The sequence below is a fragment of the Panthera tigris genome, chromosome D2 (genome assembly GCF_018350195.1).
Source record: "Panthera tigris isolate Pti1 chromosome D2, P.tigris_Pti1_mat1.1, whole genome shotgun sequence".
Classification (NCBI taxonomy): domain Eukaryota; kingdom Metazoa; phylum Chordata; class Mammalia; order Carnivora; family Felidae; genus Panthera; species Panthera tigris.
Genome location: NC_056670.1, coordinates 5,682,039 through 5,709,674, shown reverse-complemented (window position 1 = coordinate 5,709,674; position 27,636 = coordinate 5,682,039). Strand labels below are relative to the sequence as shown.

Sequence of the window (27,636 nt, the reverse complement as noted above, 5' to 3'; positions counted from 1 at the left end):
GGGTGTATGGTCCTTGAAGTAGAATGTAGTTTTTATTTTAGGTACTGTGATAAAACTTTTAATTGTTCAGACTCATGGCTGGGGTCCTGAGAGCTGAGTAAGACTCTAACCCCTAAATCGAATCTTAGCCAACTGTCCCCACGTCTCTTCTGTAAACAACTTTCACAATGGAGCAAAGCCAAATAAAAATGATTTGTGTGTTTCTTTCTTGTGGTGGAGATAGTGCAGAGTAAAAATAATGCCAATATGATACCATATTTCCTAAAAGCAAAAGTGACTATTAAGAACAAAATCAGAGTATACAGACGGATCACATTTTTGGTTGTCATTAGTTCCCTCGAATAACAGTTCTAATGGCCTCTAGTCACTGTTGAGTCCAGTTAAAGAACGTAATGGGAACATCTAGAACTTTACTAGGATGTTCTGAAAATGCCTTTCTGCTACTCTTGGGGGAAAAAAATCTTTGGGAATCTAACGTGGTTGAAAATTAAAGTATTAAAGAGTCATGAATAAATGCTAATGAATTTCTGCTATTTCTTTAAAAGAAACAGAAATTACATTCAACCATGCTGACCTTAAGTGAATTCCTCAAAATGCGCTCCTGAAGTTAATAGTGAATTATAATTATGTAAAACCTCCAAGTTGGGCTGTTTCTAAGTTGGTATGAGCCTCTGGCAAAAGTATGCTATATTTTGAGCCTGACTGACTTTTTCCCTATTTGTTTCAGCCCACATTATTCCCCTCACCACCAAAATAACCACACATAGGCCTACCTACTTTCTATGCAAGGGAGGTCAATTTCAGCCAAACTTCAAAGGTAGCCATAGCATGGAAAAAAGAGGTGGGGGGAGAACAAGAGTAGGGGAGTGGCTCCTGGATGGTCCTGATACTTGCCAAGGACATCGATTAGGTGGGAACCGGGCTCTCTGGTAGATGGCAGTAAGCTTGTGATGGTTTTATTCTTCGTTTTCATAAGTGGGCCACAGATTCTGTACTTGGAAATCCATTTGTAAGTGTATAATCACTTCTCATTTGGCTTGAAGTTTGCTCTGCGGCATAGTGAGTGAGCTTAACCGAATTCACAGTTCACATCAATAATTTACGTTGCTGGGCTCCTGGAAATCCAGACCTTTCCAAAGGTCTTCGAAAGAACTCTCTAATTAAGGCCATGTGTGTTCCTACCTTTGTTTTTAGCCCCCGTTGGTCCCGCCTCCCGGGTTATTTACTCCATCCACACAGCAGGGGTGAAGAAGGGAAAGTGATCACACAGTGACTCAGTAACGTTTTATAAACACGGTGTTTCTGTTTACCAGTAGAGTTTTCTGTTTATTAAAAAAATGCTTTTTGGACCATTCTCATCTATCCTGTGTGATCACATTCCTCACTTCCATGGCTATTGTGAATATAGTGACCCTGTAGTATTTCACTTAACCTGGAAAAGATGTTTTCTATCCAGATTTCTATTTCTCAGATACAATCTGTTCCAGTAAATCGCTTGCTAAATCTTTTTGCTTTTCTGTTTTTTTTTTTTTTTTAGAATGTTTATTCATTTTTGAGAGAGAGAGAGACAGAGACAGAAGGGGAGGGACAGAGAGAGAGGGAGACACCTCTCCCTCTAAAGCGGGCCGTGTGCTGACAAAAGAGTCCAATGAAGATGCGGGGCTCGAACTCATGAACTGTGAGATCATGACCACAGCTGAAGCTGGATGCTTAACTGATTGAGCCAGAGGTGCCCCCCCACCTTTTTTTTTTTTTACTATCTAATCAATATGGAATATATTCTCTTTTCTTTTCAACACTGATTATTCAGATATATGTGAATACCTATAATATGTAGGCATGTTGGTACCTATCTTTAAAAAAATGAGTTAGACATGAGAAAATTAGGCAAATATGAAAACAATCAGGAAAACGAGTTGGAACCAGAAACGCATTTGTACACGTTTCAGACCTGAGTCATATATAATTCTGACTGTGAGATTTCTGGAGGTCCTATCAAAGAAAACATATCTGTTAAAAGATTAACTATCAGTTAAAATCAATAAGTGCTGGGGTGCCTGGGTGGCTCAGTTGGTTGGGCATCCAACTATGACTCTTGGTTTTGGCTCAGGTCATGATCTCACAGGTTTGTGAGTTCAAGTCCCATATGGGGCTCTGCACTAACAATGTGGTGTCTGCTTGGTATTCTCTCTCCCTCTCTCTCTCTCTCCCTCTCTCTCTCCCTCTCTCTCTCCCTCTCTCTCTCCCTCTCTCTCTCCCTCTCTCTCTCCCTCTCTGTCCCCCTCTCTGTCCCCCTCTCTGTCCCCCTCTCTGTCCCCCTCTCTGTCCCCCTCTCTGTCCCCCTCTCTGTCCCCCTCTCTGTCCCCCTCTCTCTCCCCCTCTCTCTCCCCCTCTCTCTCTCCCCTCTCTCTCTCCCCCTCTCTCTCCCCCTCTCTCTCCCCCTCTCTCTCCCCCTCTCTCTCCCCCTCTCTCCCTCCCTCCTTCTCTCCCTCTCTCCCTCCCTCCCTCCCCCTCTCCCTCCCTCCCTCCCCCTCTCCCTCCCTCCCCTCTCTCCCCCTGTCTGCCCCTCCTCTGCGCGCGCTCTCTCTCTCTCTCTCTCTCTCTCTCTCTCTCTCTCTCTCAAAATACACTTGAAAAGCATAATCAGTTTTACACAAGCATGGTTTTTCAGAGAAGGAAGGTACACCAACACTAAGTAGCAGTGTAGTCACTGTGGTATAGGAACAGTAAAATTTCCCAGAGTGGGGAATCTCTGGATTTTATTAATTAGCTTCCATGTGACAGGTCCATAGATGTCCTTTGAGAAACCACTGAGCTAAAGTAAGAGCTCTGTGTTTCTTGTCTTCTATTAGTTGAGAAGCCTTAATTCTTAAGCTGTCCAGAAGGAATCTTAGTAGTGGTCTTGCTCCTGTGGGTCTATTTCCACTGAAGACTTTCAACTTTGGAACCTCAACAGAGAAGTGGATTTGTCCAAAAGCAGTGATGTATGAAAGTTCTTTAGATATTGTTGATTTTGCTTTTAGTTCTCTTAATACAATTGAAGCTAGAGCTTTAAGTCAGGAAAATATTATAATGCACTGGAAAGTTGGTACTTTGGGGGTGCCTGGGTGGCTCAGTCACCATCTGACTTTGGCTCAAATCATGGGCTCACAGTTTGTGGGATCGAGTCCTGCCATTGGGCTCTGTTCTGACAAGATGGAGCCTGCTTGGGATTCTCTCTCTCCCTCTCTGCACCTCCCCCCACTCTGAAAATAAATAAACTTAAAAAAAAGTTGTTAGCAATCTCTTTGACCTCAGCCACAGAAATTTCTTGCTTGACACATCTCCAAAGGCAAGAGAATTAAAAGCAAAAATGAACTTTTGGGATCTTATCAAGATAAAAAGCTTCTGCAGTGCAAAGGAAACAATCAACAAACCTAAAAGACAAGCGATGGAATGGGAAAAGATGTTTGCAAATGACACATCAGAGAAAGGGTTAGTATCCAAAATCTATAAAGAACTTACCAAACTCAACACCCAGAAACAAACAATCCAGTAAAGAAATGGGCAGAAGACATGAATAGACACTTTTCCAAAGAAGACATCCAGATGACCAACAGTCACATGAAAAGATGCTCAACGTCACTCATCATCAGGGAAATCCAAATCAAAGCCACATTGAGATACCACCTCACAGCAGTGGAAACAACAGATGTTGGCAAGGATGTGGAGAAATGGGAACCCTCTTGCACTGTTGGTGGGAATGAAAACTGGTGCAGCTGCTCTGGAAAACAGTGTGGAGGTTCCTCAAAAAATCAAAAATAAAACTACCCTGTGACCCAGCAATAGCACTATTATGAATTTATCCAAAGGATACAGGAGTGCTGATTCATAGGGGCACATGTACCCCAATGTTTATAGCAGCGCTTTCAACAATAGCCAAATTATGGAAAGAGCCCAAATGTCCGTCAACTGATGAAATGATAAAGATGTGGTTTGTATATACAATGGAATACTACTTGACAGTGAGAAAGAATGAAATCCTGCCATTTGCAACAACATGGATGGAACTAGAGGGTATTATGCTCAGGGAAGTAAGTCAGCCAAAGACCTATCATATGTTTTCACTCATAGGTTGATATTGAGAGACTTAACAGAAGACCATGGGGGAAGGGAAGGGAAAAACTAGTTACAAATGGAGAGAGAGGGAGGCAATCATAAGAGACTCTTAAATACAGAGACCAAACGGTTGACTGGGGGTTGGGGAGAGGGGAAAGTGGGTGATGGGCATTGAGGAGGGCACCTGTTGGGATGAGCCCTGGGTGTTGTATGTAAGTGATGAATCATGGGAATCTACCCCCAAAACCAAGAGTGCACTGTATATGCTGTATGTTAGCCAATTTGACAATAAATTATATTAAAAAAAAAAGTCATTTATGGGAGCTTCCAGCCTAAGGCAGTCCTTGCTGAAGCAATACTATGTCAACTGTTGGCAGTACATGGCCGAGTGGGGAAGAGGATAAAGAGAATGCATTCTGCCAGGTAGATCGCCATGACTTCTTGCAATTCCGTGTCCTTCATTCAGTATGATATCGATTTGAACCCAGAAGTTCTCAACCCCCCTAGAGAAATCTGAAACAATTACTTTCTCCATTAAAAAAAAGAAAAAACCAAACCTACTAACCTATAGGGATGTTGGTTGGTTTCTGGACTAGATAACGGAATATTGTGTTTCAGTATGCTGTAATAAGCCCTCCTTCCTTTTAGATAAGGAGTATGGTGAAAATAACACCAATAGTAAGAGCTAACATGTATTGACCGTCTTCTATAGGCTGGGCATTGCACTCAGCATTGAACCTGCTGTATTATGTCATTTTGTCAACCGCCCCATGAGATAGGTGCTTTTCCTTTATCCACTTTCTTAATGAAGAAACTGGGGCATGGGGAAATTAATACCATGCCCAGAGTCACAAGGCTCATAAGGAACAGATAAGAGAACCAGAATTCAACTCCTGGTCTAACTTCTAATGACGTATAAACCTCCTAACTGCATAAAGTTCTGAGTCTGCTTCTCGTTCTCTGGTGGCAGATGAGATTCCTGAGGGGACAGGCTTACCCATGAAAGGGAAGGGGGGACATGCCATGGGCAAGGGACATCTGAGGCTTGTGAAAATACAAATTTACTGGGCTGGTTTTGATGTACCTATCAAGAGACAGAGTTTTATTTTCCGCGGTCAAGAAGTGAGGCATGACAAAAGCTAGACTGAATTTCGAGTGGCCAGACCCCCATAAGAGAGTATGTCCTAACTTTGTGAAATGTTGGACTTGTTCATCCCGGATAGCTTCTTTCCACACAGAGGAGGTGCACCCACATGGTTCAAGAGTAGCGAATAGATTTTATGTGAAATTTTATCCTAATTACCACAGAATTCTCTCTCCACTGATAACATTTGCATGAAAATGGTTTTCGGGGTAGAACAAGGTTGTCTGAAGAGTTGACCCTGCATCACTGGTACATGGATTAACTTAACAAAAAAAAGGATTTTTTTTGTGACATTTAGGATTTTATCCCCATAGGTGTCTGAGCAAATTAGCACATGAAACCTGTGATTTTACAAATGTTATTGCTTAGTTGAAAGTAGGTTGATTTTTTTTTTTTTAAGAGGGAGTGAGTTTAAAGCCCAACTCTACAAGTCAAATACTACAGGAAACGCATCAATAAGGGGGCAATTATGAAATCAATGCCTGGGGACCTGAAGTTTGGAGAGGACTTGGTGGTGTTACTTCCTTCCATGCACTAGCTAGTGCCACACAGACTTTGTCTTCTGTAGACTATGGATAAGGAACTTGGAAGAAAAATAGAAAGGGGGGGATTGGTCTAGAATGCATTGTGTTGACTTTATTTCCCACTGCCACCCCCCAATTTTGTGAGGTGATAGAATTTGTAGTCCACTTAGCTGCACCCTTTTAAAGTATATTTTTTCCATTTCCCTCATGAATAGATTTTGCCTTACTTGCAAGTGACACTGTATATCCAGGGTCCTTGTGTCCCTGGTCTTTCCTTTTCTTATCATTTCATTGTCCCAGTTCTTTGTGCCCAGAGAACTCCCAGGGACCCCTTATCCTCGTAGTTAGTTTGTTTTTCCTTACAGTCCGTGTTGCAGGGCCGGGAAACAGATAAAACAATCTTGACCAAGTCAGATAAGATGCTTACAAAGAAAACCTACCATGAGCTGCAATTAAACAGTGCCCAAGGGTCAAAGCAATCTCCCTTTCCCTAATCGCCGTGCCTTACTCAAATGAGCATTCCCCAGTATGAAACGTGCTATAGAAAATGTACCTGCTTTCTCAGTTTTACCCTCAGATTCAAAATGACATCAAAATCGGAATTACCAGAGTTTTCTAAAACTGGGAAAAACACGCGTTTACTCTTTTGTCCCCTTTTTTCAGGCCTGCTTTCCGTTTTATCTCACAGTGCTATCAGCGATTAATTTAAAGAAGGGTGGCATCTCTTAACCGACGTGATTTATTGTTCCTCCATTGCCTCCAAGCTAAGACTTGATGTTCACTGGTAATTGCCTCGCAGTTTTAAACATGAGCCCGGTATTCCTTCTTGCCGATGACAAATGCAACAGATGAGATGCACGGGAGAGAATTAAAGTAACGTTGTCTCTTCTTTTCAGATGGTAAGGTGGAAGTCACCAAAGAAGGTGTGAAGCTGTGCACCATGGGTCCAGGAAAGGTGTTCGGAGAGCTGGCAATTCTTTACAACTGTACCCGGACAGCTACCGTCAAGAGTAAGACTGTTTTCTTATTTTGCAAATATTGCCAGCGCCGTTTTCCCCTAGAGCTTTGAGATGTTGGTTGACGTACTTCCGGATTCAGTCTCTGTGATTTTGTTAATCTATAGTTTAATTCTCACCTTGCAATGGGGTTGATACATCTGTCCGCTGAAGGAGGGTTAGCAATCAGTTCTGCCTGACTTCAGTTGTTTCACTGACTTGTGGAAAATCTTCTTTTAACCTGAAATTCCTAGAAATTAAGATTTACAAAATGCGATTCTCTTGATAAATTAAACAGAAGCAAGACCTTTTCGCTTGAAGCCGCATGCTGATACTTAAGGAATTTTTACGTATCTGTCTATTCTGGGTTACGTTCCCCCATAAATTCCACTTGTTCATTCATTGGGTTAGAAAAAATTTAAAGGAGAAATGTCCTTCGTCTCATTCAAGCCTCATTGAGCGAGATATATCCTGAATTCTAAAATTGTGTCTGAGTATATTCTTGTCTTCAGCTGCTCATCAAGCTGTATATTATAGTATTTTTCTTTTCTACTGATTGAGCTTATTTTAAATCGGGGCAATAAAGCAACTTGTCTCCCTAATTTTACATGTATGTGTATATATGATTTCTCTAGCAACTCATTACTCAGTAGAAGCAGCTGCAGGCGTTGGGGAGTGGGGGGAGGTGGTTGTTTTAAATACTCCTTCCTGACTACAGGATATAATGAGTGTGTAACAAACAGAGCTGAATGCAAAAGGCAACAATGGAAGGTCCATTGCATCTTTAGGCAGATGTGTGTATTTCGTGTTGGAAATGCTCTTGGGTACACAATCCTGTGGGCCATCGCAATCACAAGTCAGTTTGATTAGGTTTTCTTATCTTTCCAAAAAAGTACTATTGGCAAAATGAAAAATTATCAGTTTCAGCTGGATGACATTATTTTGTTTACTGTTTTTTTTTTTTCTCTCAAGTATGGCATGCGGCTAACAATATGGCACTGACCCTTGGATTGTAAAGAATTCAAGAATGCACGGCCAGCCAGAAACCCAGAAATTGTCCTGTAGGTCTTGTTAGTGAATCGCCTTTTTATTCGGTTGCGATTGCGGCCCTTAGAGGATGATTGCCTCATGATGTTTTATCTCGATCTTTGAAGGCACGAAACTCTTTTGATTGATACGCACCATGTTTTTATTTTATGTGATCATTTAATTGCATGACTCAAAGAACGATGAAGCCCAGTGAAGCATCACAGAATCTGCCACAACTTTAACTTGTTTAAAAAGTGCCTTAACTAGAAAAGAAGAGTAGTCATGACACTATTAAGTGAAACAGATTATACTCTCATGCTGTGTTTTATGAGAAATACATTCCTTGTAGGTCAAAAAAGGGACAGGAGTAACATATTTTGTTCAAAACAGGCTTTCTCTGAATTATGAATAGTGTGAACTGTGAACATTTAAAAATATTTCAGCCTTGTATACTGCTCGTTTAATTCTAATGAAAACCCCAATTCCCAAGAGGTCAACAGTTGGTAATAACATGTGCTTAATCTTTTGAAACTTTGAATTATTAAAGAAATATTTTAGATAGACTAAATAGTGCATTTAAATTTTATAGCAAAGATTTTTTTCATAAAATGATTGCTTTATGAAATTGATGAGTTTCTTATAAAATGGAGTTCATCTGCTATAGCCTCTATTGTATTACTATTTGATCCGTTGAAAAACGTCCTATATCTGATTGAGAAGGAACTGGGTGTTGAATGCAAATCACAATTCTAACCATTTGGGGCAATCAGAACATCTACATCAAAGAAAATGAGTAATGGAGCATCTTCTTTAACACAGACTCAGAAAAGGCACACACGTGTGTGTGTGTGTGTGTGTGTGTATTTCTTCATAGTGCATACTTAAGATGTGGAGGTTGTACTGAGAAAAGAGCCTAAGGTTGATGGAGTGTAGACCTACCTCTGCGGTTATAGATGGAGAGGTTTCTGCATGAACGAGGAATAATATCTATTACCGAGAGATTCTGCGTATCGTGTGAAGAACTATAAGGTGTGAATAATGATTATTTCTTATTCAGGACCTTTTGTTCTGTCTCTTACACTATCCAGGGTGATTATACTTATGACCATGATCCTTAAGTACCACTTTAAATTTATGTTTAAATTAAACTTTCAGGCTGATCACTTTATAATTCTGATTATGTTCCATTATGGATGCTAATTTTACCAAACGACTACAGAACAGAAACCCCCCAATGTTATCTTACTCTTCGTGTGTGATATTACAAAATGGCCTTATTTGGCTTTTTAGATCCAGTCGTTTCTCAGGATTCAGGATTTTGTTGGCTCTTGTCCATTTTTGTTAGCCATCATTTTGCCAGTAATGACCATTTGGCGTATGGATTCATCCACCTGGGTGTGACAGTCTACCTCTCAGGACTTCCCTCGACTTACTCAGTAGCTTGCCTATCCATGCCTCTTTCTTTCTCACTTCTGTGGGATGTGACTCCCTTTGTGTCGACATCACCTATTTTGTTTCCTGATCTCTTTCTCCTATCTTTCTCCCTAGGTCAGCCTGAAAGCTGCCTAGCATTTTAATGCATTTTTAATCTCACAGTGGTAACTAAATCCTAGGTGACAGTCAAGAGTTCTCCATGTACATGAGTCATTTCTTGTTCAAAAGAGCACTTTTTTTTTGAAATTGTATCAGGCCATGAATAAATAAATCCCAGTGACTTCCCGCTAACAAATAGGATTCTATTACCTGTGGGCTTTTTTTTTTTTTTTTTTTTTTTTTTTTTTTTTTTTTTTTTTTTTACTTACGGTACCAAAAAAGTTGTTTTCTTTTTAAAGCTCAAAATGGATAGATGCTATAAAATACGATAAGCTTGTTCGTAGTGTTTCAACCAAAAGAAGTGCCATGATGGTTTGAAACAAGCTCCTTGTTTTTCATTTGGGAGAAATCAATTAACATGCCTCAGAAAATAAACGTATACTACTGGTTATTACAGTAACACCAGGAGAGGGGTCTGATAGCACCAAGAATAACTCTTTAAAACATTGAAACCACAAGGACATAGACAACCTGAGAGTATAGTGCAGGAAATCTACATTCAGAGTCCATTCCTGTCTTGTAAAACAGCACCATTGATGTTTTTTCCCCCTTGAGGAATGAACATATCAAAATACATAAAATTAACATTTTGTTGGAAACAAATGTAATGGATGTCTTGAGGTCATTTGTGGCTTAAACACCCTCAAGTTTTCCCTGTTATCTGTGATAGGAACACGGCCACTTGGACCGTCCATCCTATCACAAACAGTCCAGATGCCCCAGGGAGGAAAAAAAATCAATTGTTACATTTGATTTCCACAACACCAAGCACTGTCTCCAATGGCGGTTGAACTTGACATCTTTATCTAAATATTTTGGGGTTGTGGAGACAAAAGAGTTTTACTGTCCATTTTCAAACCCCACAAAGGTTAGGGACTTCTAATACATCCTTCAGTAACCCTTGCTTCCTCGGTGCCCATACCTGGAAGCATGTTATTGTCTTGTCTTCCTAAAGTGTCATTTCTGGTCATGATTTCACTTTTCACTTCCCTCACAGCTAAAGCAATATCCATTGATACTCAGTCTGGGCCTCTTACCTTGCTTCTTTGCCCAAGGTTCTTTAAAATCACACACACACACACACACACACACACACACACACACACACAAATGGAAACTTGAAGTTAATGGAAACCTAAAAATAGAATGGACAAAGCATTTCATTTACAACGAGAAGGGGATTCGGTGACACTTGCCCTGTGTGTGAATTTGCAAGGACATTTATGGTATTATCCTGTTTTACCTGGATTTCCCACAACCATTTCTCATAACTACATAGTGATTTTATTTTGAGGTTTGACTTCTATGGCTCTTTGCTCCCAAATTCAGTTGTAGATGAATTGGGGCATTTTTGCCTGAAGATACTAAATTTAAGTCTCTTCCTCCTATTTTGAGTGTCCTGTTCACAAATCCCCAAACCTTAGGCACTAATTTATTCAAACACTCTCATCCAGGTAGACTGCAATATAATCCAAGAATAAAAGGTCTCTCTTTGTAGGAAAACCTCTCAACACTAGGATAAGTTGATAACCGTGGAAAGTTACCTGCAAAATTGGTCTATGGGGGTGTGAGGCTTTTTTATGAATTGACTTGGGCAAAGTATCTGAGTAATTATTTTTTCCTTAGATTATGTATAACAAGTATTTAAAAATTCCTCAGCATTAAAATACTTGAGTACTATCACAAAAGAGCCTAAACATCCTACAAGAAATCTAACAAATCAGTGACTTTAGTAACGTCTGCTAAAAATATCTTTTGCCTTAGCTTTTGAATACTTTCAGGTTTACAGAAGCTTTCCTAGGATATTTGTACTGGGGGAGTGGACTCATTAAGATATTGCAAGATGTCATAGACATTTTAAGAACACAGTGAAAAGGGTTGGATTTTTCGGTTTATTCTTGTTCTGAAAATTGAGTCTAGGCAGTAAGGTGGTTTGTACATTCCCACGTAGCTTGGTTTCAGACCTATTATTCAACCTGACTCAGAAAAATCTGCCTACTGTCAAAACAAACAAAAATTCTAAAGAATGCGAAAGAAATTGACCAACATTGTTTGTTCAGATACCTCTCTGTACTATAAATGTGATACTTACAAGGTCAACAGTGCCTTTTATTGGTAAAGGAACAAAAGAAATGAATGCCAATTTCATTAATCCAAGGGAATCCTAGAGAAAGCTCTTCTAGTGGCCGTAACCTTACCTAGGAAGGTGATTGAATCAAGAAGTGAGCAATTAGACACTTGTTAGGAAGACACCGTTGTTGAGTTCCAAAAAGCATCACTGAGGGTAGAGGTACATCCACGTGAGGAGATGAAGGGACATAGCCTGTGAGTACCCACCGCTGTCGTCTAGGCGATTATTACCTGGGGTTTTAATGAGCAGCACCGGTCCTGGACTGTTGGACTCCCTGCTCCATAGAACAAAAGCGGAGGAGAGAAGTATGCTAAATGAGAATGGCTCTGTTCTGCCTTCCAGAGGCCAATTAAAAACATGCAAGCTTTGCATCCTCCTAGTCTAATGCATGCCTGCTACTAACCATCCTGAAGGGGGAGAAGCAACAAAGTAAATTTAGACTACAGATGACTAGAAATATGGCCCTGATCACAGAAGGAACAGTCCAGGAACCTCCCAGGAATCCTCATCCTGGACAGCGAAACAGTGTTACGACAGCATCTTGGGGAAGCAGGTACATTGTTTAGTGAGTTAGCCACTATTCTGTTTAGGAAAATCCTTTTTTCTCTTTTCTTTTCTTTTCTTTTCTTTTCTTTTCTTTTCTTTTCTTTTCTTTTCTTTTCTTTTCTCTTTTCTTTTCTTTTCTTTCTTTCTTTCTTTCTTTCTTTCTTTCTTTCTTTCTTTCTTTCTTTCTTTCTTTCACAGATCACATTTGTCTCTTACAGAATGCTGTGAAATTAGTAACATAAATCCAACTATGTAATTCCTGAGAAATAAATTTCTTGATTAAAGGAATCAACTCACTAGGTACCAGTGATGCCACATAGCAGACTCACCTGAATGAATGCACGTGCAAAAGCTGTTGGATCTCCTTTCTCTATTGTTGAAGTGAAATGGAAGTGAATTTAGGAGAAGAGAAAAACCGTAAACTCCCATGTGTTTCTTTTACGAGATGAAGGGTTTTGTTTTTTTGTTTTTTGTTTTTTTTTTTTTAGTCTTGATGGGAATTGTTATAGTCAGAATTTATTTGATTTATATTTACTTCCAAAAAGAGATTGGAGTTCGGTATTGATTGGGCTTGATAGACAGGCGTATATTAGCAATGCTTCTTGGGGGAGAAAGGGAGCATCTCTTAGGGTCCAAGGAGGGCAATATTACTTAATTCCTTCTTGTGGCTAGATTAAGGACTCTCGCCCTCCCTCTTTTAATGAATCAAGCACCTTGAGTGTTCCCTGTACCTAGGGAATAGTCAGCATTTAACTGATGGGATATTATTTTTTAAGGATCACAGATAATTTAATGGCAAATGTAACAATGGGCAAGGAAGGCTGATTGCTTTTTTAGCAGCTTCTTCAAGCTTGCAGAATTTTCCGCAAAGACCTGCATCATAAGAAACAACCACGCAGGGGTGCCTGGTAGGCACGGTTGGTGAGGCGTGTGGCTCTTGATCTCAGGGTCATAAGGTCAAGCCCCATGTTGAGTGCAGAGATTACATTAAAATTTTTAAATTAATGTAGTCCATAGGGCGCCTGGGGGGCTCGGTCGGTTAAGCATCTGACTCTTGATTTCGGCTCAGGTCTTGATCTCTTGGTTGTGAGTATGGAGATGACTTTGATGGATCAAGGCTTGGCACGGAGCCTGCTTTGGATTCTCTCTCTGCGTCTCTCTCTACCTCTCTCTCTCTCTCCCTCCCTCTCCCTCTCTCTACCTCTCCCTCTCTCTCTGCTTCTCTCTCTCTTTCTCTCAATGAGTAAGTAAATATTAAAAAAACAAACAAGCAATGTCCAAAAAATGCTCCCACATGGTGTAAAGTTTGCATCAGGTTTAGTATATTGAATCTAAATTTATTTAAGAATTGTCTAAGAGAGAATTTACTATACTACTATACTACTATAATAATTTAGTATTTAATCAGATGATTGAAGAAAAAGCGAGGTAGTAACGTAGGTCAGTACTGTATATTATGTCATTATTTTTTCTAGAAAATGAAACATTCCTGTCCATGGATTGTGATGGCTGTTCAACGGGAATAAGGAAGAGAGCAGAGGACATCTGAGGGCTCAGAGTGATGCTCTAAATGTAGGGCTTTCGGGCATGGTGTGGTGGCACCCTCATTTTATTGCTGAGACAACTGAGTTTAAGCGACTCGTCCCCTGTCCCCTAGCTGTGTAGTCAGAAGGAGGTCCGTGACTATGACACTGCGTTGCTCTCCTGCTGTCACAGGCTCTTACATTTCGTCCACAGTGGCTCATTTTGCATTTAAACACAAGTATATCTGTAGGACCACTTCTATTGACCTTAGGCTTCATCTCCACAAAAAAAGTTACACAGCATGTTGCCATTGTGGGTTTTTAAAATTTTTAGATGGTAACATATGGACCTACATTAAGTACATCTGTTAGGAAAGGATGAATCCTGAGATATAATGAGGAGAGGGTCATAAGCTTAAAGCCTTCGAGACACATAACAAGCAATCTGTACCAATTTGGGGATCTAGCTTTTGCAGTATACTGAGACACTTGATTGTCTGATATAATGAAACTTTATGGTTCAACATCTGAGACATCACTCAGTAGCTACACGTTTCTTTTACGGAATATATTAGTCAATGAATTTCTTAAAAGTAGGAGTTACAGAAGTTGAAACAGAAACTAAGAAACACCGAACAAAGGACTTTTTAATGTTATTTTTTGTGATGTAACAGATCGATTAAGGTACAAGAAAAAAAAAATTGACCCGTGATACGCATGTTTTACTTTTGTTTCCCCCAGAGGAAACACAATCTCAGCAATTCATTGGCAAATCTGAGAGCCCGCTCTTCTTCTGGGACGTCCTTTGTGGACTGGATACATTTCTAAGTACCCATGGTAACAGTGCTTTATAATTTACAGCCTGTTCCCCGGGCAATATCTTTTGTGATCCTCAAAATATCCCAATCGAGTAGGTGACAGAGGTTGTCCCTAATTTCCCGGGTGACAAAGTGGAGGCCAAGATCGTGGAGTCCACAATCATTTACAAACCGTCTGATACAAATTGACGTAGAAGCGTTGGAAACACTTACTATAGACAACCCTCCCTCCCTTCCCTCAAATGTGTAGACCTTGAAATGAGTCTGTAACGTGGCTACTACCCCCACACAAGTGTAGACTCTTGATTAGGGAACTTCAAATGATCATTATAGTGTTTATCAAACCGTGGTGCCTACGACAGCATCAGCGTCCTCCGGGCACTTGTTAGAAGATGCTGGAGATTTTGCATTTCTATCCATTCAGAAATCTTCGGGGCGGGTCGCAGCAATCTGTGTAAAGCAAGTTCTCCAGGTGATTGTGAAGCATCCAGAGTTGGAGGACCACTGATCTATACCCTAGAGGTGCTTAATTTGTATTCAGGTAACACTCTTCCCTGCATTCAAATGTCAACGTTGAAGAATTCAAAGGAAATTTGCAGACACTAATAATAATTACTGTTCTTCTGGATATGCTTTTCTCTACTATTTTGTTGCTGTTGAACAGAGATATTTAAGAAAAGTTGCATTTTTCTTTTAGAGTGAAACACAGCATTGTTGGCTGACTGCCAGCATTGTGCAGATTATTAACATATTCTTTTGAAGAAGAGTGAGAAGCAAAATTAAAAGAGAAACAGGTTGAGAGGCAAGGAAAAAATTAAAAAGTCATGGACTGCTGGGCTATGTTGTTAACAAGAATAACTTTTAGATTTATTGAATTTGATGGCTAGGATGTTGGTAGGAAAACAGAGCAAAGAAAAAAGTTTTATTTGATTTTTGTTGTTCTTTCTCACGGTCACGAATATAGTTTGGTTTAGGTGAAAACCAATATGGATGGGCATTTTGAAGAGAACAACTGACGTGGAGATGTCTGAATAAGTGCCCTGCTTTTCCCTGTTGGGTTAAATGCTTTTCCCTGTTGGGTTAAATCTAGTCCATTGGACCAAGAGTGGAAGAGGTCCTTTATAGTCCGTGGAGGCGGTCATTGATCTAATTTACGGTGAGGGACCCAGCAGTCCTAGATGGATTGCAGATCTCTTGGCATCTAAAATGAGAGGATAAAAAGGCATCCATGTATTAGAGTCCTTGAGAAGGAATTGGGGGGAGGGCGATGATTAGAATTAAGACGGGTGGAGATCTGAGTTCTGGTGTGCTGCAGGTTGCTGGTGAGGAAGCTAGCCAGCTCCTCCTTTCTGCACGAGTCTTAGAGAATTATTTTTACTGTAAATGTGGCAGTAGATGGTAGAAAATTAGCGTCAACTGCTCAGAAAGGCAGGGATGAGAGGGCTGAGAAATGATGGTAGCTTAAGAAGCTAGACTGTGTGTTCTGTACCTAAGCCATTCTCTTACTCCTTCTCTCTAAAGGACAGTCTGCTTTACTAATAATCCACATTTTATGCCCTCGTAATTCCTCTCACTGTTGACTCGAAAGCATTGTTGTCTGTAGTTTCCTGACTGGGATCGATCAGTGTTCTGCAAACTATCTTCACAACTGAATTCTGTGTTTATTTCCAAAGCAAAATCTCACGGAGCGCTTTTGTGTGTGAAGTTTGTTAAGAGCGGCTTTTGTTGGTTACGGATGGGGGAGCAGCCTCCAGGGACCCCATCTAGCTGCTCTGAACCCCCTTATTCTTGATGTCGTCTTCCGTGTCTCCCTGTTTTCAACACTTCTCTGGCGATTCTGTGGTTGTTGTTCAAATAACACAGCGTGAAAAACACTGCTCTAGTTGAATCCAAGGGTACATGGTGTGTCTGAGTGGTAGTAATTTTTAATAACCCATCTTCGTGCACTTACACAGGCTGTGAGCGTGATCTCTAACCTTCACGATGGCCCCCTACCATAGGGAGCCATGGCGGGACTGCACTGATGAGGCAGCTGAGCCTTAGAAGGCTTCATTCACTTCCTTCAGGTCACACAGGTAGATTGCTAAGCTCTACCCCCTCCTTGGCGTTTGCCAGGAAGACTCTGAACTCCATTGCCTGAAACTTTGTTCTTGGCAATTGGTAGGCGAAGATCCCACTTCAGATCTATATCATCACTTATCTGGAATTTCTGAGACTCGTATCAAATTCTTGAGGCACTGATAGACACCAGAGAACATCACCCAAGAGAGGGCACGTCCCTACCATTTAAGTGTTGAGAACCTAGTTGGAGAGAGTGGATAAAGGTAGGTTATGGAATCCCACGCAAACCAGAGACAGAGAAATAGAGGAATTTTGAGGGGGCAGGAGATGGCTCTGGGCTGGCATGGGCGGATGCCCACAGACACCGACCTAGGCCAGAATTAACGAGTAGACTAGTTCAGAGTACAGGATCTGGAATCCCGTTGCCTGGGTTCAGATTCTCGGCCTCTCGCTCTGTGCCCGTCGGAAAATAATTTAATGGCTGTGAATCCTCCCTGGGCCTCAGTTCTTTTACCTTTAAATTGGTAAGGACCTACCTGATCATTATGGCGAAGACGAAACAAGGGGCTCTCTGCAAATGGCTTAGTGCAGGAAACTAGCACGCGGTGCATTCAGTAAGCACTAACTGATCTTCTGCCCCTGTTCACTTTACAGCTAAAACTACAAAAGCAGGAAAGGATTATGTACTAGTTGGGACCTTCATTATCTGAAGAACCTGGGAAGTACCCCTGGGGAGCCCAGGGCATAGCTTGATACCCCACAGGTAGAGCAGTGGAGGAAAGGGAACAGGCCACATTCCCAAGGCTGACGCCCCTGGAGAGATCCCACATCCGGACAGAGACCTCCTTTTGCCACTATTACCCAGAAACATTGGTGCAGATGTACACTTTGAAAGAAGTGGTGTCAGAAGCCCCAACATCAAAACCAAAGTTTGGGTAAGGGTGTAGGGGGCGGTGATGGGATTACGCTTTTGCTTGGACGCGTGCCTTTGGACCTGGCGGAAGGAAGGAATATCTGTGCTGTCTGAAGCCATCTTGTTCTCACGTCCCTCCTGGGCTGAATTCTCAAGACTTCCATGAGAAATGTGTGTGTTGGTGGTAAGTGTGCATGGCCCTGAATGGGTGCCTACTGCATCAAGGCCTTAGACAGATTAACAATAGATAGCTAGTGGACGTGCCTTTAAAATGGCAATTATTTTCCAAAGCAAGATTTCAGGCAAACGACACCTATAATTTGTATCTTAAGGTGCAGCCTGAAAACTCAAGACTTCTGGTGTACAATTAGTTTGGCCTCTTTGATTGCCTCAGGAAAAAACATTATCTTTTCTATATTTACCATGTTCTTTCTGGATAAATACGGTGGTGATGGCCGCAGTTATGGTTGAAATCCATTGTCTACCCCACTCTCTCCCACCCCAACACGTTCAGCCTCCTTACTTCCTGGCCAGAACCTTGGCCTTTCATCTGTATTTGAATTTAGCAATTCCTGGTTTCCCTAAAGTTAGAGTTACCCTGAGTTCTGGGAATTGTTCATATTTATCGCCTTTCACTGTCATTGACTACTTTGAGGCAGAATTCTAGCAATTTCGATGGAATGTACCACAGAAGAACATGTGATCACAGTTATCCATGAAGCTTGAGCATAACACAAAACAAAGTGAGCTAACACACACACACACACACACACACACACACATATACGTATGTATATATATGTATACGTGTATATATGTATATGTATATATATACACATGTATATATATATACATATGCATATATGTGTGTATATATATATACACACATACATACATACATACATACATACATACATATGGATTCTCAGCAATGTGAAATGGCCCAAACTATGTACAGTTCAAAATGTAATACATAGAGTTCTAAGACCATCGAGATCTATAAAATAGAGTTTCTGAAATACTCAACGTCTCCTGATGCTCAAATTTGAGATAGGGAGAGACCTGAGGTCTCAAGCATCCCTCCCTTTGTCTATCCTTATAATGTTTGAGGATTAATAAACAGAAATGAGCTGTAGATGTTTGGAGGCCTTTTAAAAACGGATCAGGGCACATTAAGAGTCTTAGATTTGAAAAGGCAGGAAAAGAAAGTCCTGAATGAGAGCTGTGATCTTTTATTTACTGATTCTCTGTCTCCTACTTGTACTTCCGGTTTTTCAGCCAGAATGGTTCAGGCCAAGAACAATAGTAAATAACTGTAAACACAGCAGGACTATTTTTCTGTACTGACGTTTTCCCTAATACTTCCTTGAATGAATTTAACGTGTCTTTACGATTTTTAAAAATATTTTTCTGATCGTAAACATGTTGAGAAAATACGTAGATGTAAAGATTTCTTTTTTTTTTTTTTTAAATTTTTTTAAACACTTATTTATTTTTGAGAGACAGAGAGAGAGCATGAGCAGGGGAGGGGCAGAGAGAAAGGGAGACACAGAATCCGAAGCAGGCTCCAGGCTCCGAGCTGTCAGCATAGACATATGCTGTCAGCATAGAGCCCAATGTGGGTCTCGAACTCACAAACCGTGTGATCATGACCTGAGCCGAAGTCAGATGCTCCACCGACTAAGCCACCCAGGCACCCCTACATGTAAAGATTTCTTAACAAAGCCATTAAAACCCTCTACCCAGAAAGAATACTGTGAACATGTTGCACTGTCTTCTTTTCCTTCCTGGATGTCCTCAAAGGTAGGAACAGCCTGTTCCCGTTTCATGCACGGGCCAGTTCTGAACGTGGTTTATTTGTTGACAATTGGTACGTGCTTCTGTTGTTCTTAAGGTTTTCTTGTGGGTCAAGGTGGCCGCATTTCGTTTCCATTTTCTCTTTGAGCCTTTCAGTCCTGTGCACAATTCTTGGGCCCCTTCTTCCAATCCTTGTTTGCCAGTGTTTTTCTGTTCATCGTTTGCCATTAAACAGTGGTTTCTTTCCTGCTCTTGATGTGCACTATTCTTCTTGGTCCATGCGACCTGATCACTTGAATATTAATACTTTGTATTCGTGTTTCACGAATACGTTGAGTTAGAAGTTGTTAGGCATGCTCTTTGTTAACAGAGCTGACGAAATGGGTCGTGGGAGAGAATTAGGTCTTCTTACATTTATGTTCAACTCTAATACTGACCTGCTGGTGGAGTTGGCACAGCTTCAACTTGAAGACGCAGCATTTGAATCTTCGTTTTTTCCCCACTTTTTGCAATGCTGTTCTGGCATTCTGTTTCAGGACTTACATGCTTTACTGAGTGGAGTCACTCACCGATAGCTTAAAATTCATGGAATAATTGTGTTGATTGATTTTAATTGCTCAGCAGAAGCCTTGCAAAAAAAAAAAAGATGAATACTGGCGAGTTGTCTTTATTTACAGCCGCGGCGTTAACGTCTCAGAGCGTTTGTTACATGGGCACTGGGTTTCTCTTCCGGATGAGCTAGGAAGGCATATAGATTTGTGGTATTTGGGGGAGCAGAGTTGGGCTTCTTCTCCTATGAACTGATTCCAAGTTGCTCTTGTTGTTTGGAAACCTGTGTTCATCCATGTGGTACACTGCTCAGGACAGTTTTCAAATTTCTTTTTTTTTTTTAATTTTTTTTAACGTTTATTTATTTTTGAGACAGAGAGAGACAGAGCATGAACGGGGGAGGGGCAGAGAGAGAGGGAGGCACAGAATCAGAAGTAGGCTCCAGGCTCCGAGAGCCATCAGCCCAGAGCCCGACGCGGGGCTCAAACTCGCTGACCGCGAGATCGTGACCCGAGCTGAAGTCGGACGCCTAACCGACTGAGCCACCCAGGAGCCCCCAGTTTTCAAATTTCAAGATGAACTTGGTACAAGGACACCCACAATCAGATAAGCTACCTTCGGATAGAATCTTCGTTTTCAAAAGGTGTTCTTCTGAAGTCCTCCCATGGTGGACACCTAGTTACGGTATTCCTGTGCTTTCTTCGACCAGGAAGGAGTGTCCATCCACGTAGGTGCTTCACAAGTATAACTTGCTCGTCACACTAGGCTTATCATTTCGGCTTGGAATGAAAACTCCATGCACCGTATATTCTCCACAGCACTTGTACAGTCCAGACATCATCTTTTGGAGTAGAATGATGGTATTTCTGCTCGGATCGCCTTCTTGGGACCTAAAAGAAAAGCTGCAGATGTTGATAACAAAGCCTGTGGCTAAGAGCCTTAAAGGTTTGACCGCCATGGAGTAGCTAGGAGCCCTGGCTTTGAGTCAGTGGGGTGTCAAAGCCCATAAAAAACCTTTTCTTTTTCACAACAGAATGTTTAGAACATAGAGAATATTGATCGGAAGGTATTAATAAGGGTTATTGATAATATGGGGAGATTGGTAAATAGAATTTGAGGTCTTAACATTTTTTAATTAAATGCACAGTCAAAAAGGATGACAAAAGGCAGAGTTCAGAATGCTTATTAAGAAACATAAACATAAAAGCAAATTTTTATTTAAACAATAGTTTTGGGGGCACCTGGGTGGCTCAGTCAGTTAAGCGCCCGACTTCGGCTCAGGCCATGATCTTGTGGTCTGTGCGTTCAAGCCCCGCATCGGGCTCTGTGCTGACAGCTCGGAGCCTGGAGCCTGCTTCGGATTCTGTGTCTCCCTCTTTCTGCCCCTCCCTTGCTCATGCTTTGTCTCTGTCTCTCTCAAAAATAAATTAAACATTTAAAAAATTTAAAAAGCAATAACTTCTATGGAAAAAATTGGTTTGGTTATTTCTCATGGAGGCCAAAACCTGGTGTATCCAGATGTTGGAAAGAGCTCTTAAAGATGAGAAAACGATTGTGGACATCGTCTCTGTAGCTCTTGGCTCGGTACACAGGAGACTGGAGGAAAGAGGGAAGGGCCGCCTAGTGTCCAAGCACGAGGGTGCATTTACAAATAAAGGAAACCAATCGAGGTAACAAACATGCCTACAGTGCCTCATGTATGTGGCACTTAGTAAAACTCCTACATAATGGATTTAATCTGCTTTTGAAAAAAAATCAGTCTGAAATAAAGGGATGATATAAAGGAAAAGAAAAATGGACGAGCTTTGAATATTTGTATAGCGTAGGGCTGTTTGACTATTCAGACTCTTTGGTTCCGTAGAATACATAATTTTAAATGTACGTGGAGTAACGCATTCCTTATTATGGATTTCCTTGGAATTTTATATCCCAGGTAACTCACCATCGGCATAATTCCGTCGGCACCTCCTATTTGCAGAGAAATAGCAACAACTTTGGAATTCGTTAATAATTAAAGGCTCATTTGTTTTTTTCCTGGTAATGCTAATATTTTCTGCTTCACATTTTATTTTACTGTATTACTTTTCTCTTTTTTTCTGCCTAGTATTTGAAAAGAAGCCTTGAAATGATTTTCAAATACCTTAGCACATTGTGAGTATAAAACATCAATGCTCCTGTGAATTGCAGACACTTGTTCACATTTAACGACCTGTTTTAAGACAAAGAAGGAAAAACAAAGTTCTATATCCTAGAAAAACCATTCCTTTTGAGCTCATCTTCCTAACTTGAAGGGGCAATTAGCTTTTTCCATTTTGTGCTTCACAAGAACTGTTAAAGAGGTCATAGAAATCTCTGGAAAACCTTAATGGCAGGTGTGTTAAATAAGGTGACAACAGGTGGAATGATTTTCCTCCTTCCCTTCTGACCTCATCCCGCCCCACGTTCAGTTTTCTTCAGTACAGACTCTCCTCACCTCCGCAGATGGTGGCATAGGGACAGAAGGCGAGGACAGTAGACCCAACTTTGATATCTAGGGAGGCACACACTCTGAAGCAGGACAAAACCCACCTGGGTGAGTCATGGGGTTTGGTGCCCATGGGCTCCATCACCAGCTCCACACACGGGATGCCACTGGCATCTCTCCTTGGGCCTGAGACCGTGGCCTCCAGTCTTTTCCTCCTTGCATCTACTCTGCCCCTAGGTACCAAGTTAATTCCATTCCTCTCCAACTTTTCTGAAAGAGGCATCTGGTTACGGCACAGACTTTGACCTCCCTGGGCGGTGGCTGCAGCCTCCCCAACCCCCTCCCTACAACGTGGCCTTGGAGGTGGGGGCACGGCCTTTGTGTTGGCCTGGGTGGGTTGAATGCTGAATCCCTTTGGGCTTTAGCAAAGTTTCCACGTTCGTAAAATAGGAACAATAAGGCAGATTTCATTGCTTGTGGTGAGGCTCAAATGAGGCGATATACGTCAAGTGCTGATTTTGTGCCAGAAAGAAAATATGAAATCAATAAATAGCGATTGTTAGGATGGCTTTCTGTCCCAGGAGAACCACTGCAATTATCTCATAACTTGAGAAACAGATTTCTAAGGTTCCTGGAATCTTTTCTGTGTTGGTACCTTTGTGCGGGGTATTCTTTCCATGGAGAATGGCTTCCGTGGACAAACGTCTTTCTTTCTAATTTCTCCTTTGCGAGATCTTAAACAGTGCGGGTACCGTGCTAAGGTTCTCATGTGTATGCTGAAGTTTTGAAGCTTTAAAGGTTTCCTTCCCTCCTCTTGCTAGTGAGTTAATTTGGAAAACCAATAATCTAAGCACATTGATAAACGAGACTTTGAGCTATGAAAATCGAGGAGGTGTAGCTGTAACATAATTAGATGCCTAGGCTGTGTTTTCATCTTATTCTGTTTGAGTCTGAAAATCTTGTTGATGCGTGGAATGATAAGGTCGGAAGCACGCTGATGGCTGAGCCGACTGCACTTGCTAATGATAGAAAACCTTTACTCGAGGTAGGTCATGGCTCGGACAGAGGTCTGTAATGTGATTTCCCCCTGGACTTGCCTTGTTGATGCTTATTTATAGGAATAACCGGGTGCCAAGCCGGGACCTTTTTGCCTGGGTCCTAAATGCAACCTCTGCATAGGAGATGGTGATCGCTTGACCATTGTCTTTATCAGAAGGCCATCTCCTCTGGACCCTCAAAGAGAAATGACATACTGCTTCTAATTGACTATCCGTTTGAATGTACGCTCTATTTCAATGGATTTTTATTGCTCACCTATCAGCCCCCATGTGAGACTCACTGCTTACAATTGAAAACCTCTGTGAATTAACCCTGGAGAGTTAGGGATATGCTGATTAAGCTTAGGTCCCCTACATCAACTGTATAAATGAATGCTTTTCAACTCTGAATTACTATGGCTGTCTTTACTTGGTACAGAAAGCCATAGTCTGCCTTTCCCTTACTGGAAGCACTTCGGTCTGCCGCTGTCCTGTTAGGAATTCCCCCAGCTTGACCAGGCATCTGGCTGCTTTCTTTTAAATATGGAGACAATTACTATTGAACAGCAAAGTGGAGTATGTACCAGCAGTCTTAGTAAGTGGGTGCAAAATCAGAAACCTTGGATATTAGGGAAGTTGAACTTAATGCCGTCCCATGTTGTTAAGGAATAGGGCCAACAGTTTGCTTAGACAAATAGAAAATCTCATACCTGCCTTTTACGCAAGGCTGACAGTGAAATCAACTTCCTTAATATAGAGGCACCTTTTAGCCTTGTTATTAGCCCCAATTAGATGTTAGTTGTGATATGTCTACACACACAAAGGGAAAAAATATAGTAGGAAATACAATGTGTTTATACAGTATATAAAATCCTCTCTATATTCTTGGTTGACCATGGTTGCATTGATAAACTTTGGAACATCTCCTTTGGAGTTCCAATGATTGGAAAGAAACCGCTTGGAATTATTCACAGGATTAGTGGACAACGACGTTCCTGCCTTGAGGATTTTCTTGTTTTGAATAACAAATCTCTCCCCGAAGATGGTTAGACAGAACTCATTTGCAGTAGGTGCCTGTGTACCAGAACTTGGAAGTAATTAGATTGCTTCGTAGCTGAGCTGTACGAGCCTCACTCAGTATATGGATTCTTAAATAAACAATAAGAAAATTACATTAGGAAGAATGACAACCCACATGCAAATCCCCTAGTATAATAAAAAGTGATTAAAGATGTTCAAGTGAGGCAAGATTGCTCAGCATCTGCCTACAAGACTCGACTGCAATGCGTAACGTCACTAAATAAATATCAGAACACGTTAAGTTACATTATTTAGCTTTTGTTTTTTGTACGTGGTGAGCTGGGTAAGGCTCCTTTGGAAACGAAAGGAATGGGATACTTCTTTTTCTTCTCCCGAGGCGTTCACACTGACTTCCACCTGCAAGAAAAGAATAGACACGGTTGGTGTCACGTTATGTCATCCGTGTGTTCGATGTGCTATAACGTAGCGCAAGCTAGCAGCTGATAAATCCTGTTAGCAGGTGTTCACATCTGCCAAAGCACCACCAGATGGGGCGCTCCCCAGCCAGGCTTTGGAGAACCAGTAGGTCTCTTTTCCTCTGTTTTACAGATCTGTCCGTTACCCCTGTTATCAGTCTACCTGCTCCAATTTCTTGAAACCCGTCTCCAAACACCTCCCTTGGTTTTTAATTATTAAGTACATTTATAAAAGCACATTAAGTTTGGCCAGATGTTTGATTGAAGGGTGGTGTTTCTAGCCTTTTTTGGTCTTGGAATGACTGCCTATGATAGCCCTTGCTGTTCGTTGAGTAATCTCAAAATCGAAATATCTTCATCGGGAGAAGTGACGCATCCTCCCCCGCTTGGTCCTCTCCTTGGAGGAGTAGCCAGCCTTAAGTGTTTGGGTCAAGGCTAATGAAGGAGATACTGAGCTTACTTAGTGGATGTTGACACCACTGAAGGCACATTGGCTTCACGCAATTTCGTGCCTGTTTACCAAAAGGATGTCGCTTCTACATCTTGTAACTCAATTCCCAGTGCTCGCTATTTTGTCACTCTAGAATTCTTAAATTCTATACCGAGGTGATTATTTCTCTGCTGAACATTGTTTTTCAAGGGGTGACCTGTCTTCAAATTCCACTTATATTCAGATTGCCATCAAAAGGACATCATTATGTCTTGACAGATGCTTTTAAAAAATTTTTAAACAAATTTTTAAGGGGCTCTTGGGTGACTCAGTCGATTGAGCGTCTGGCTTTGGCTTGGGTCATGATCTCAGGGTTCGTTGGTTCAAGCCCCTCGTTGGGCTCTGTGCTGCCAGCTCAGAGCCTGGAGCCTGCTTCAGATTCTGTGTCTCCCTCTCTGTCTCTCATCCTTTCCTCCTCCTCTGCTTATGCTCCATCTCTCTCTCAAAAAAAAAACTTAAAAAAATTTTTAAAAATTTGAGAGAGAGCATGAGCACAAGTGGGGGAGGGGCAGAGAGAAGGAAAGAGAGAATCCCAAGCAGCTTCCACACTGGCAGCTCAGAGCCCAACCCAGGGCGCAAACTCACCATGAGATCATGACCTGACCCGAGACCAAGACTTGGATGCTTAATCGACTCTGCCATCCAGGCGCCCCAGTCTTGACATATGTTAAACAGCGTTTGCCAGGTATAAAGAGTACGGGCATCGATGATTTGCTTTAGTGGGCTGAAAAAGGAAAAACAAAATGTGAAGTTGAAAGTATACAAGCTTTACAAATACTGTCAAGCCGGTAACACCTATTCAAATCATTAACAAGTCAGAATATTTGGAATTTGAACTAAAGCTAAAAAGTTCTAACTCCCTACAAAAAATGTTAAATATAATTGTAAGAAAGATCTAAATCCTTGGACTCTAACTTAAAAAAAAAATGGAGTCCATTAAAAATGATGAATTTCAATCTGACCTAATTAAATTAGAGGGGATTATAATTCTGGAGATTTTTGAGTTTGGGAATTTTGGAAGAGAGGAAGGAGGAGGGATAGTTGGGTTCGGTTTAGTATTATTACATTATTTTGGATATATAGAATTTATTAGCATAGTGTCTTAAAAAATAGAACTGGACTGTACAAGCATGAGCACTAGAGTCAAATAGGAATTAGTAGGAGTCAGAGACATGAAAAATTAATAGGAAGTTGTGTAGTTGAGAGGTCAATGTGTCTCCCAAAGATCTCTGACTCCTGACGTCCACCCTCTTGAACTCTCCCCTCCCTTGAGTATAGACTGTGTCAAATGACTTGCTTCACATGAATAGAATACAGAAAAAAATAAAGGAGGAACCTGATCAAACGGAAGCCGGTGTAAACTAATTTTAAGATAGTCTTGAGGGTTTTATCTCACCAATGGGGAAACGCTAAGCCAAAGTATCTGGACACTAGAGCTCGTGATTTATTGGCATATAATTTTGAGGGAACATACCTGTCAGATAAAATAGTGTAACTGGAGACAAACTAGAAATCACATTAGGGCAGTTACCATGAATATATAATAAGGTATTTGAGTTAATCCTTGAATTCGTTTCGTTCCTAATATTTGGGGACTGCAGAGATCATAAATCAGAAACAGCTGAACATCTCTTCCGTGTTGATATAATTGTAAAAATTGGCCAACAGCTTTCTTTTCAACTCAACTACCATTTGTCGAGTACCCGTTTTTTTTACCAGGTATTAAAAATTACACTGTAATCAATGGAGTCAGTGGGAAAATTCTCCCAATCTAATTTGAATTCTTCCCAACCCTTGGATAAATGCCACATCAGCCCTGGTTGACTTAGAGACCTGTAAGTCCAGGCTAGCCAAGTGTAAAGATAGGAGATATTGACAGCAGTATTAATGGTTTTCTGAAAATTGATTCTTATTGTGGTGCTCCTCCTTTAGTATTTGAAGGTTGAGCTTTACATATAACACTGTAACATAATTCTCTAGATGTACCTTGGCCATTGTAGATTTTTTAAAAATTACTTTTAATGTTTATGGGGGGGGGGGCGGACAGAGAGAGAGGGAGACACAGAATCCGAAGCAGGCTCCAGGCTCCGAGCTGCCAGCACAGAGCCCGATGTGGGGCTTGAACTCACGAACCTCGTGATCATGACCTGAGCTGAAGTCAGAGGCTTAACTGACTGAGCCACCCAGGTGCCCCAGGCCATAGTAGATTTTTAAGTGGCCTGCAAGGTGTGATTCCTCACTATTGCTTTCAGAGCTTTTAGGTACCAGCTAAATCCGCATCACGGTAGAAAGACATTTTAGCAAAATGTTTGTAGCATCAGAAGGCTGAAAAACTCATCATGTTTGAGGAATTAGATTTTCCTTCTGAATATAATTGGAATGGAAGTATTTTATTTGGTTGATGATGGCGCTGTAAACCCAGCCACGC

General features: G+C 41.2%; 1 protein-coding gene across 3 annotated transcripts in view; it reads left to right on the top strand.

Annotated features, from left to right (window-relative positions):
• The window catches only part of PRKG1 (protein kinase cGMP-dependent 1), a 1,248,331-nt gene that overhangs the window by 451,362 nt on the left and 769,333 nt on the right, over window positions 1-27,636 (top strand). For all 3 annotated transcript variants that reach the window (XM_042959915.1, XM_042959911.1, XM_042959912.1), the window contains exon 3: window positions 6,663-6,776. In XM_042959915.1, coding sequence (XP_042815849.1) covers window positions 6,663-6,776 — 114 coding nt within the window. The remainder of the gene's footprint in view (window positions 1-6,662; window positions 6,777-27,636) is intronic.